The sequence below is a fragment of the Malurus melanocephalus genome, unplaced genomic scaffold (genome assembly GCF_030028575.1).
Source record: "Malurus melanocephalus ecotype Western Australia unplaced genomic scaffold, MMel_1.1 scaffold_798, whole genome shotgun sequence".
NCBI lineage: Eukaryota > Metazoa > Chordata > Aves > Passeriformes > Maluridae > Malurus > Malurus melanocephalus.
Window position 1 is genome coordinate 32,429 of NW_026624030.1, and position 11,381 is coordinate 43,809.

The 11,381-nt window shown below is 47.2% G+C and overlaps 1 protein-coding gene across 1 annotated transcript in view; it reads right to left on the reverse strand.

Moving 5' to 3' along the window:
* DIP2B (disco interacting protein 2 homolog B) overlaps positions 1 to 11,381 on the reverse strand; it is a 57,697-nt gene that overhangs the window by 31,084 nt on the left and 15,232 nt on the right. Inside the window, exons 2-3 of the mRNA XM_057385212.1 lie at positions 3,413 to 3,484; positions 203 to 352 (exon numbers count right to left, since the gene is read on the reverse strand). Coding sequence (XP_057241195.1) covers positions 203 to 352; positions 3,413 to 3,484 — 222 coding nt within the window. The remainder of the gene's footprint in view (positions 1 to 202; positions 353 to 3,412; positions 3,485 to 11,381) is intronic.

The following is an 11,381-nucleotide window of genomic DNA, read 5'->3' on the forward strand; positions in this document are numbered from 1 at the left end:
TGGCACACCAAGGGAAGGGCACACACTGCCTGTGGCACACCAAGGGAAGGGCACACACTGCAGGGAAGGGCACACACTGCCTGTGGCACCGAGGGAAGGGCACACACTGCCCATGGCACACCAAGGGAAGGGCACACACTGCAGGGAAGGGCACACACTGCCTGTGGCACCAGCGAGGGTGGCAGCCTGGCCCTGCCCTTACCAGATCTGTAACGTTCATCTCGGGCTCCCCCGGAGCGAGCGCGGTGGAATTTGGATGAGGATGAGGATGAGGAGGATGATGCTGAGGCTGGAGCTGCAGATGGGACGGGCATCTGAGGTCTGGATTCCTTCTGTACTGCTGGCTCAACCCCTGCGAAACAGAGAGCAGGAAAGAAAAGGAGATTTTTTTTGGAATGCACGTTTCCCTTTTCCAGGGTTGTGGATGTTGGGAAGCTGGTTTGTCACTTGGTGTCCCAGTGACCAGCATTTGTTATTGACTGTAAAACCCATAATAAACCAGCAGCAAGAGCCTTTGCTGTTCCCATTAATCACAAAGCCAAGGAGACCTCCCAGCTGTCCAGTTCTGGCTTTCAGCATRTCAAGTGCATGGCTTTATCATCCCAGAAAAGTTTATTTTTCCCATGAAAACAGGGAGCAAGATAGATAATCTAATAAAACATTTTCTGTGATTGATTCAGATGCAGGACTCGGGCACCAAAGCAAGATTATAAATTCAGAATCTCAGCTCACCCACAACCAAAAGCATCTGTTTGTGTCCCTTGCTGTCACTCTGGAACACATTCCACTAATAACCAGTTTAACATCTTTGTAGCATTTATTTACCTTCWTCAAACCCAGCAGAGTTTTATTTTGATCCAAAAACAACACAACTTCACAGACCAAACAGAAAAGCTTCATGTTTTCTGATCACTCGAGTATTTATGAATTCAGGCACCCACTAGATGTCAGCAGCAGATTTAACACTATTTGAAATGAATTATTAAATTCATATTCAGTTCTCTTTCGTAAGTCTTGCAAAAGCCTCTCATCTCTCTGCGGGGCATCACAGGGCAAACATGACATTCCAGTTMGGAAGGGATCACACTTGGCTGCAGTGACATGACACACAGAGAACAAGCTCTTTGTTTCACTATTTTGCTCTGACATAATAACATGTTCCAGTGGCCTCACAAAGCGTTCAGGCACAGAGGAGGRAAGAGTGTAAATCACTGAGGGTTACACAACAAAGCAGCACGAGTGAGCCAAGGCTGGCAGGTGACAGGTGATTTATTTAGCGTTCCCTTCGGAATAATCCTGCTACAGCTGCAYTTTCTGCTGGCAGAAACATGACAAATATGACAGAGAGATGAGAAATGAATTCTTGCAGATTGGCTTTGAAGGATGCCATGGATTTGTTGACTGTCTTTAGTGCCTAATGAGAATTGACTGCTTTGTGATCCCCGCGTTTTGGGGCAGGGCCAACGATTTAGAGATTCAGAGACTGAACCATTAGAAGATCAACAAGGATAAATGTTTGCATTAACAGCAAGGAGAGCAAGTGCCACACGCACAAGGAAACAGCTGCAAACCTGTCCCTCCACTGTCTGCACATGGAATGGARCAGCAGTGCTGCAGCTGGACCTGGCTGTTCCTTGAAAATCATTTTTTTCAAGCTTCATCCCCATAAAAACATGGAAATAACCAACTTGAGTCTCTAGGGTTTCCAGGCATGGCTCTGTGGGCTTCATGTGCTGTGTTTGCTGCTCCCTCCCATCACAGAGAGCTCTCTGGAATTAGGGACTGCAGATTTTGGGATCTGCAGATCACAGAGACTTTGCAGGAGTTACCAGCCAGATGGACCTGAAGGGATATTGCACCAGGAAAAAAATGCATCTTCAGGTAATTACCAGGGCTGCCTTAACTCCAGAATAAGGAGGCAAGCTCCCAGAGGCCATGTGAACAGAGCACAGATTGAACAGTAAGAATCTCCTGAATTATCCTGCTGACGTGCCCTGACATGTCACCTTCCCTCCCTKGCTCTCATCTCACATCCATGAAATGGAGACACTCCATCAGCCAACATCAGAGAAATGGCACTRAACACCAGCACTAAGTATTTCTGTTGGTTGTTGTTGTTGTTGTTGTTAGGGACTAAATTAATTTTCTTCTCATTCCCAAGGTGACCTGATTGTGAATCCCTCACGCATGACTTCCACCATGGGGATTTTACAAGAGGAGATTCCCAGCCACTGGGGCAGCTGGGTGTGAGATGATGAAAAGCTGGAGAGCTGGGCCGGAAGGGCAATGAAAGCCAGGGTTAATTGGTGACCTCACTCATCCCCAGCCTCTGCCTGGACTTGGGCTCCACTGGCAGCTTCAGAGCCCCACAATTAACAGAGCAGGGCCCAGCCTTGCCAACCACTTTTTTCCCCTCCTAATTAAACATTTTCTGAGACAAACCAAACATGTGCACAGTGCCAGGATTGGATCATCTTCAGCCTCCACAAGGACTTGGGACAAAAGCAGAGCTGCCAAAAGCTCCTGAACCACCCAAGRATCCCACATTTCCTCCTCAGGCTCGAGATCTCCACTGGCACAAATGGTGGCCTGAGGAGTGTAAAACCTGCTCAACAAATACCTACTTATCTGGAGGGATTAGTCATGTGTATATTAGTTTTTGGTTYCTTTAAGTACTAGAAATAGATGTGATAAAGAGACAGCAACCAAATCTCTGAGATTCCCATCACGTCCTGCTCCAGGGAGTCCTCAGCACTCACAGAGCTGTGAGTAACAAAATCTCCATTTTGAAGGCTAAATTGCTATTTTTGCATGCCTTGCTCCATTCAGACAGAACCAGGTATAAAACCCAAACTGAGTCAAGAGAACGGGCCCCAGTTTGAGATGAATAAATAACTAAATCCAACCTGAACCAGCCTTGAGAGCAGGAACTGGGCAGTGYTTTGGGGTGGAAGGGTCTGGAAGTTGCCACATGACAACTTTATGTTCCCCTATCAAGYTCCTGAAGGGAGCAGCTGTCATTTCCCCCAATGCCATGGTGCAATAAATGCACTTTGAGCTTTTACTCCTTATCAATTTTTTTTTGGCAGCAGCCCAGGCTCAGTAAATCCCAGCAGGTCCATTCAGGRCTCCCTGTCATATTCAGTCACTGCMTGAAGTCAGGACCAGCACAWGAGWTTTKAATGGCTCAGCATCTTTGCATATCAGTGACAATTATCCTGGGTAAACCCCACAATAATCATCAGACACACGTGCAGCCACGTCCCTCAGTTTACAATTATTTATAATTATCCYACATCCAACCAGCTGAGCTGCTCCAGATCTCTGACCCAAAGGAAACAATTGCACCCAAAGGASGTGATTTCAGTTCAAACTCTGCCAAATCCTGATTCCAGCTGAAACAAGGACCTACCTTGGGTTTGTGGGACATATGGAGCCAGCAGCTTTGCTCTCTTCTTCTCATACCCCTTCTGTGTGATGTCCCCTAAAAACAAGCAAAGAAAACTCATTTAATCACATTGGAATTTTTCAGTTTGAGGTCTGTTTGCTTTTCTTTTCAGGGCCACGAAGGTTTCACCTGAACACAGCTGAAGAAAACCTGAAACTCAATAAATCCAAGCACATTAGGATTTCAAAGCTCCATATTACAGAACTTCAGCAGTTTCCCTTGGGATCAGAGACCTATACTATCCACTATTTAAATGCAATAACTTGGATCACAGCAGCTATCTAAATGGAATATCAAAGCAGTGAAAACCTAAAAAGGGAAACTGGGAGTGCATGAAAATATTCTGTAACCACAAAGCAACTTAGGCGAACAAAGTGGGATAATTCCCAACCAACAGGGCAAAGGGAAAGTGCAAATTCAGAGCCTCATCTTCAATGAATCAAACAGCAAATAAAGCCAGTCCACTCCAGCAGATGCTATGGAACTCTCCAAAAATTGAGGCAAGGATGGACAGTCTCCTGGCCAGCAATTCCAGCCCATGGTCCAGGACAGGGCCTCAMCACCCTCACAGGCAGGAATTCCCTCCATACATGTGAGTTAAACTTGTCCTCTTCCAGTTTGAACCCATTCCCCCCTGTTCTGTCACTGAAGTTCCCAATGAATTGTCCTTCTCCAGCTCCCTGGAGCCCTTTCAGACACTGAAGGTGCTGTGAAGTCTCCACACAACCTTCTCTTCTCCAGGCTGAACGTTCTGTGCTCTCCCAGCTGTAAGGGAGGTGCTCCAGTCTCTYTATCAACTTTGTGGCCTCCTCTGGATTTGCTCCAACARCTCCACATCCTCCTTATGCTGGGCCCCAGAGCTGGACAGAGGACTCCAGGTGGGCTGTCACCAGAGCAGATAGAGGGGACAATCCCCTGGAGTGATTATTATTAGAGTGATTATTCTAGAGATCAGAATAAGCATTTGTAAACTTTTCCCTCTTCTAAAAAACTAATCTGTCTGATCCTGGAGATGCACCATCTGGCTGCTGTCTTTTGTTTTAATTTCTCACATTACATCAGAACCACAAGAAAGACTGAAACCTTGGAGGGATTAAAACAAACAGCCCTGCAGCRTTTCAAGCTTCTTCACAGCCTGCCCGGCACTTGGAACCTCCCATCTCCCGGAGATCGGGAGTGATCAAACACACGGCGCTAAGAAAACAGAATTATTTGGTAACAAGCTCAAATCAAGGCACAGTTATACGCTGACAAGAGGGGACTGATCACAAACAGGATGTTTTCCTTGCCATGAGGCTGAACTGAGAGGGAACAGCCTCATTTGCTCAGAACAGGATCCTCCTGCCAGTCCCCTGCTGCTGGCGCCGGGGGCCACACGCAAAAGGGGATTACAGGTTCAGGCTCTGAGCTCCAACACCACCAGCATCTCTGTTAAAACATCCCAGCCAAGTGCCCCGTTTGGTTCTAAAGGTGATCATGGAATGCTTGCAGAGGGAATGGACTCCACTCTTCAGTGCTGGGCACTCCGACGCCAGCGGCACTTGAAACAGAGAGGAGTTGCAGAGCTGGAGTGGGACTCAATGGCTTCAAATTGTCGGAGGTTTAGATGGGATATTGGGGAGAAATTCCTCCCTRTGAGGGTGGTGAAACCCTGGCAYAGGGTCTCAGAGAARCTGGGACTGMCCCATCCCTGGAAATGGGATCAATTCTGTATTTTCTGTCAAGAAATAAGGAGAATCCTTATTGGAAAGGGTTGGACGGGGCTTGGAGCCAGGTTGGACAGGGCTTGGCACAATCTGGGACAGTGGAAGGTGTCTCTGCCSATGGCAGGGGTGGCACTGGATGAGGTTTAAGGTCCCTTCCCACCCAACTCATTCCGTGATTCCCCTGCTCAGGGCAGGGTGTGCATCTGCACGCAGAATTTTATCTCACTCCTCTAACGCTCCGTTTGAGTCAGGGCCCAACAAGTCCAAACAAATCCAGCAGCTGAAAAGGAGAATGTCCACGGAGCACTGGGATGCYGAGCAMAGCAGTAATTGCAGYGCYTGATGGCYRAGCAGAGCTCAGGTGATGCTCACCRGACAGGTACGTGCAGGGAGAGCTCCCTGTTTCCCAGCAGGAGCTCCAAAACCAACTATCTGTGCCCAGGCACCATCAGGGAATATCCTGAGTTGGAAGGGATCCACAAGGATCAGCCAGTCTGGCTCCTGGACCTGGTACCCCCAGGACAAGGTGACCCTTTGGGCTGCTGGAACACGTTTGGGATGCACCCCRAGCCAGGGGATGAGCACTGCATGAAAACACGGGCACACTGACAGGGGAGGGATTTCTCTTTCAAAGCCAACCCCCAGGTTTGTTCAGAGCTTGTTATTCTGTGATTAATTTCTCCACAAGATTTAATTGCGCTCTCGACATTGGTGGTTACACACTACRTATAATGAACCATTTGCCACAGAGAATTGTTGGAATTGCTAAGGAGTACAACATACATAAATAATGTAAGTACGTTATGAACAAATATCAGAGGCTCCCCAGGCTGAGGCCCTGCACAGGAAATGGGGTTCTGCTCAAAGGGAAGCAGCTTTCAGGGTTTTGGAGGGTAGATGAGAGCGAGCTGAGCTGCTGCTGGTGTGGAGGAAGAGGCTCTTCTTCCTTCCTGCCACCTCTGCTGCAGCAACAGCTCTGCTGCAGCGCTGTCTTCAGCTTCCAGAGGTGAGCAGTGCCCTGGAGCACACCAGGTGTAAACACAGCTCCTATATTCTAATATGATCTAACACAATCTAATATAATCATCATCTGATTTCTCGAGAGAAAATACAGAATTGATCCTCAGCATGCAAATCCAGTCAGAATGTTCAGATCGGGAGCACAAGAGGAAGGATGAAGCTGTGATGGCAGAGAGCAGGACAGCCCAGGGAAGGACACCTGGCCAGGCTGGATGTCACACCTGGATGAAGCTGTGATGGCAGAGAGCAGGAAAGCCCAGGGAAGGACACCTGGCCAGGCTGGATGTCACCTGGATGAAGCTGTGATGCAGACACCAGGAAAGCCCAGGGAAGGACACCTGGCCAGGCTGGATGTCACACCTGGATGGAGCTGTGATGGCAGACACAAGGAAAGCCCAGGGAAGGACACCTGGCCAGGCTGGATGTCACACCTGGATTCAAATCCTGCAGAAAGCAGCCTGCAGCCCCGGCAGCCTCACTCCCCACCCCGGCGGTGACGCCAGGCTGCTTTTCAGCAATTAGTGTTGATGATCTATTCTAACCAGTGGTGTTCAATCAGTGCAAGGTGGTAACACCAGCTAATCCTGCTGGCTCAGACAATGCTCCTCTTTCAACATCCCTGCTCCCCTTCCCCCATGCAATGAGAACACTGAATCATTTACTGTCTAACAAAACCATAATTACTACAGTGGAGAAATTAAGGAAAATGATCACGTAGGGCACAGCATCTCCCCAACAAAGCCTCCAAACACTGGGCTGYAGCAAGGAAAAGATTCCAATTGGGGAACAGTTTGTGCATATTTAAAAAAATGTTTGTATGTTTTAAAAAAAAAAAAAATCTGTTTATGTTTCCAACAGTTTGTGCTTCCAGGGAATCCTGGTGGTGCTCCTGATACCTCCATTAAACCCAAAATACAGACAGCTACTCTACTAAAGGCAAACTCAATAATACRATTATAACAAAAATAATGAAGTTATTTTATTGTCATTGCTGTGTCGGCTTTTCATGTCTCAGCCCTACACCTGACCTGATAATTTGGCCCTGATAAYTGTTGATGTTCAGGCACAGGACAGATAACATCTCCCTGTGGTTTTATCATCTCAAAGCTGCTCTGAAAGAGCAGAACAGAGTCTGGGTCTGCAGGGCTTCAGTCTAGAGTACCAATGTGGAGACAACAAAGACCAGAAGTGCTGCTGAAAGTCCAGAATGTTCTTTTGCTGCACGTCACGTCCAGATAAAGCCTTTCAAGTGTGACTGGAGTGGCAGGTGGCACGTTTGTGAAATGCACAGTGAAGACTGAGTGCACTTGTGGCCTGGGCAAGACATGGGCACAAAGAGCCAACACTTAAAAAGAAATGCTGTCATCACTCATTGATGTATTTTCCTTCCAACTCAAGCCAGTCTGGGGTTCTGGGATTTTCCTGGAGAATTTAGACATTCCAYACTCTCCCCAGTGGTTTTGTCACAGGTACATCCTCAATCCCAGGCTTCAGCAAYCCAAACCACAACATTTAAACCTTTTTATCCTAATGCTGTGTGTTCAAACAGACTGTACCTGTGCAACAGCCTTGCACTCCTCCTACCAATCCCAGCTACAACTGCAGCACAAAAACTACGTTTGAAACAAGTTTAGACAATTGCCTCATTCTGTTTGAGGCCAAATGATGATGTGGCTTCAAAGATTCCCTCCTCCTTCCTTTGGGTGAAGCTGCACGTCAGGTTTCCTTCTTGGAGATAATACCAAGGTCTGTGAACYAACAATCTTCCGGAAGAAGTTTGATTTCTTGAAAGAAGTAAAACCTTCCTCACTGTACTTGTCACCAAACAGAGCACAGGTTTGAGCTCTGCAGTTTCCCTTTAACAGCACCATTCTATTCCCATGAGGAGCATGAATAGGRCACTGAAAACCCAGGCTGCTCACAAAGCTGTGTTTGTTGGGCACAAGCATTAAACTGCCACAGCTTCGGTGTTCAAAGTTTCACAGACAGATCAGCTCCAGATTAATTTACACACACAGAACAAGCTGACTTGGCCTCAGCACTGTGGGGACTCTGTTCYGCAGCTCCAAAACCCTTTTCTAAAGGCTTAGGAGTGTTGTTTTACCGAATTAAAACTATTTTAATCTCAACACTTATGATTTCAAAAGAATTCCATTCAAGATGAGGTTCCTGTGGCAYGGCTGCCCTGTGTTCGAGGTCTGAGTCACTCCAGGTCACACGGTGCTCTTCGCCCCGGGACACTCACTGGGTGCCTGAAACCTTCAGGGGTTTTTTTGTTGTTTTAACTTTAAGAAGTAAATCCAACTCCTGAAACTATACCAAAGAATCTCTTGATCTTGCAGCAGCGTTTCCGAGCTGCAGCAGATGCAGTGTCCTCGATTCACCCGGCTGGGCTGTGTATTTCCAGCTGTAATCTTCAGGGCCATATGTGATGCCTCACCAAGTGGGTGAGCTCAGGACAGAGTTCAGTCCCTCTGTACACCTGGCCAGGGTGGCACCAGTGATAAGGAGGTGCCACCAGCCCAAGCTCAGCCCCAGCCCCTCCCTACCCCAACAAAGACACACAGGGAACTCAGCATGGGCATTTTGCTGCTGAAAATGGCACCGTCCAGGCTCAGCAAAACCAGTTCTCTGAGCGTTTGGGAGCTACAGCTGGGAATAAAAGAGCCTCTGGTGGGTGTAACTGTGCTTGATTCTCCTGTCCATGAGAATGTGCTCACTGTGACCCTGTGCAGCTCACACAGCTTCACCACGTCCTGGTCTCTTTATTTAAAGGATTTCCCTCGGTTTGCCCATCAACGACCTCTTCTTCACCTGCACCTAAGAACTTATGAGCCAAAAAGAGTTTGCCTTTTGGATCCTCAGCTGGGACAAAGCGATGCACAATGCACTGGTGCAGCAGAAGGAATTTCCTCATGGAAGGGGTGGTCAGACATTTAACAGGGAGGTGGCAGAGTCCCCATCCCTGGAGGTGTCCAAAAAGGGATGGAGGTGGCACTCACTGCTCTGGGCTGGTGACAAAGTGGGGATTGAGCACAGGTTGGATTCGATGACCTCAGAGGGCTTTCCCAACCTCAAGGATTCTGTGGTTCTGTGATCAGCCACAGCAATGACACTGCTCAGCTAATATTGACCTTCCCAAAAGGTAAAACATTTTAAAAAAGGCTCCAAAGACCCTTGAAGATAAACTCTTCAAACCTTCAACTCCATCAGTAAATTGTGTTAGCCCTCATAACCCAAAACACAGGTTCTGCTCAACTGCCTCCAACCAACACCTGCAAAATCCAATCAGTAAAGTCAACTTTACATGAGATATTCTATTGCAAAGTGCAGCCATATAAATTTTACATTACTCATAAAATTTATGTGCAGCACATGCACATAAACAGCTGAATCCCACATACAAATAACAAATCTTGTATGTAACCYCATCTTAGGGATAAAAATTAAAAATCCTTTAAATAGCTACAACTCGTCGTTGGGGAAAAATACATTTTCCCTCMTGAGTGCAACAAACCCAAGGCTTTGCCACGAACAGGATTTTACAAAATCTGTTCAGGAGAAATGTTTTCATCTATTTTTAATAGGCAGTCAGTGAGAACCATGTGAGTTGAGAGGCAGGAGCACTGCAGGGTTTTAACACCAGAACGATCTAGAGGAAGGGACACAGACAGTGTCACACACACAGACCCAAGAACCAGCTGAGCTGAGTAAAGCAAGACAACTCCCAGAGCATTAAAAAACCCYGCTGAAGTGATTCTGCCCTGAATAATTCTTTTTGCTGACTAACCTCCTGCTCACAGACAGCAGCAGAAACTCCCAGGTATTCAATCCCCGGCACAAGCGCAGACCTGGCCCTGTCCCACCAGACTGAAAAGCAAAGTTTCCCAGGAAATGACTAAACTGTGACAGCCCTGTGAATCAGCACTTGATTCAGGCAGGTAGAGCACTGTCCCCTTCCAGGTACACAGGGAATTATTCGAGCTGTGWGTGCTGATAACGCTCTCTCAGGAGTTGCCTGTCCAGCTCAGCCACAAGAGATTACACACAAACTCTGCCTGTTCTGGCAGTCTGCACTTTCCACATGAGACAGACAAGTGTGGACAGATGATTTTCCAAATCAAGCCTGGTTYTAGGCCAGGAATAAAAACAAAGACAAAAAAACCGCGCTGGCACCCAAAGAGATCAAAATAGAAGTTACTGTGGGTTTTAATCCTGTGTGTGATTCCCGTCACCCACCTTTTCTTGGCTCTCGGATGTCAGTATTTAATAATTCTCYTGACTTCCATTTTTAACATAAGCCAAGTGCCACAGAGACTCCTTGCTAGTAACTCTCCTCCCATCCTGTCTCCACAGCAACATCTCATCCAACCACGCCAAAAAGCACTTTGGATACACAGCCCTGTTCAGTGCAGCTGCACCTCAAGTTACTTTTCCCCATTAAATCCTCGATTGTTGAGTAAGATGCAAGACGGGGAGAAGAAAGAAGTGAAGAGCAATTATTGCCCTATCTGATGATCAAACACAGCTGCTCACACCAACTATTCAGCAGCTCTGACCTGCCCTTAAACACAGCACAGACACTAACCCAGTTGGCACCTCACCCTGCACAGTAATTATGGATTTCCAGATGGGATAATGCTATTCCAAGTCACAGCCCGATGAGGCCGATGATTATGCATGATGAAACAAAGAAAGAGAACTTGATGGAAACATTAGCACTCACAAGGTCCGTCCTCAAACAAAACCCAACTGAAAAATAGAACCARCCCAGCACAGTGAAAAATCGCTCATGGGAATGAAGCTTTCAGAAATCAAGAGGTGAGGCACAYATCCCACACCCCTCCTGCCCTGGTTTTCCTAAAGAACCAGTACCAAGTGTGTATTCACAAGGAGGTTAATCCCATTCCAGAAAAAGCAGCAGAGAAAGTTGTGGCTGCTCACGAGAGCAAAACGAGTTGTTTCTCCCAAAGCACTGAAATCTGGAACAGAACCCCCAGTCATTGCACAGCACCCTCAAGTGCTCACTCAAGGACAGTCTATTAAACAGGATTAGTCACCAGAGCAGGATCCCACCACTTAGAGGCAAAGCAATACAATTATTAAACTTTTAGCAGCCTCCAATTAGTGTGCAACACCCGTAATTTGACTGGCGGAGACTCCCACCCAATTCCCGACGTGCTCCTGACTGAGGCAGCAGCAGCTCC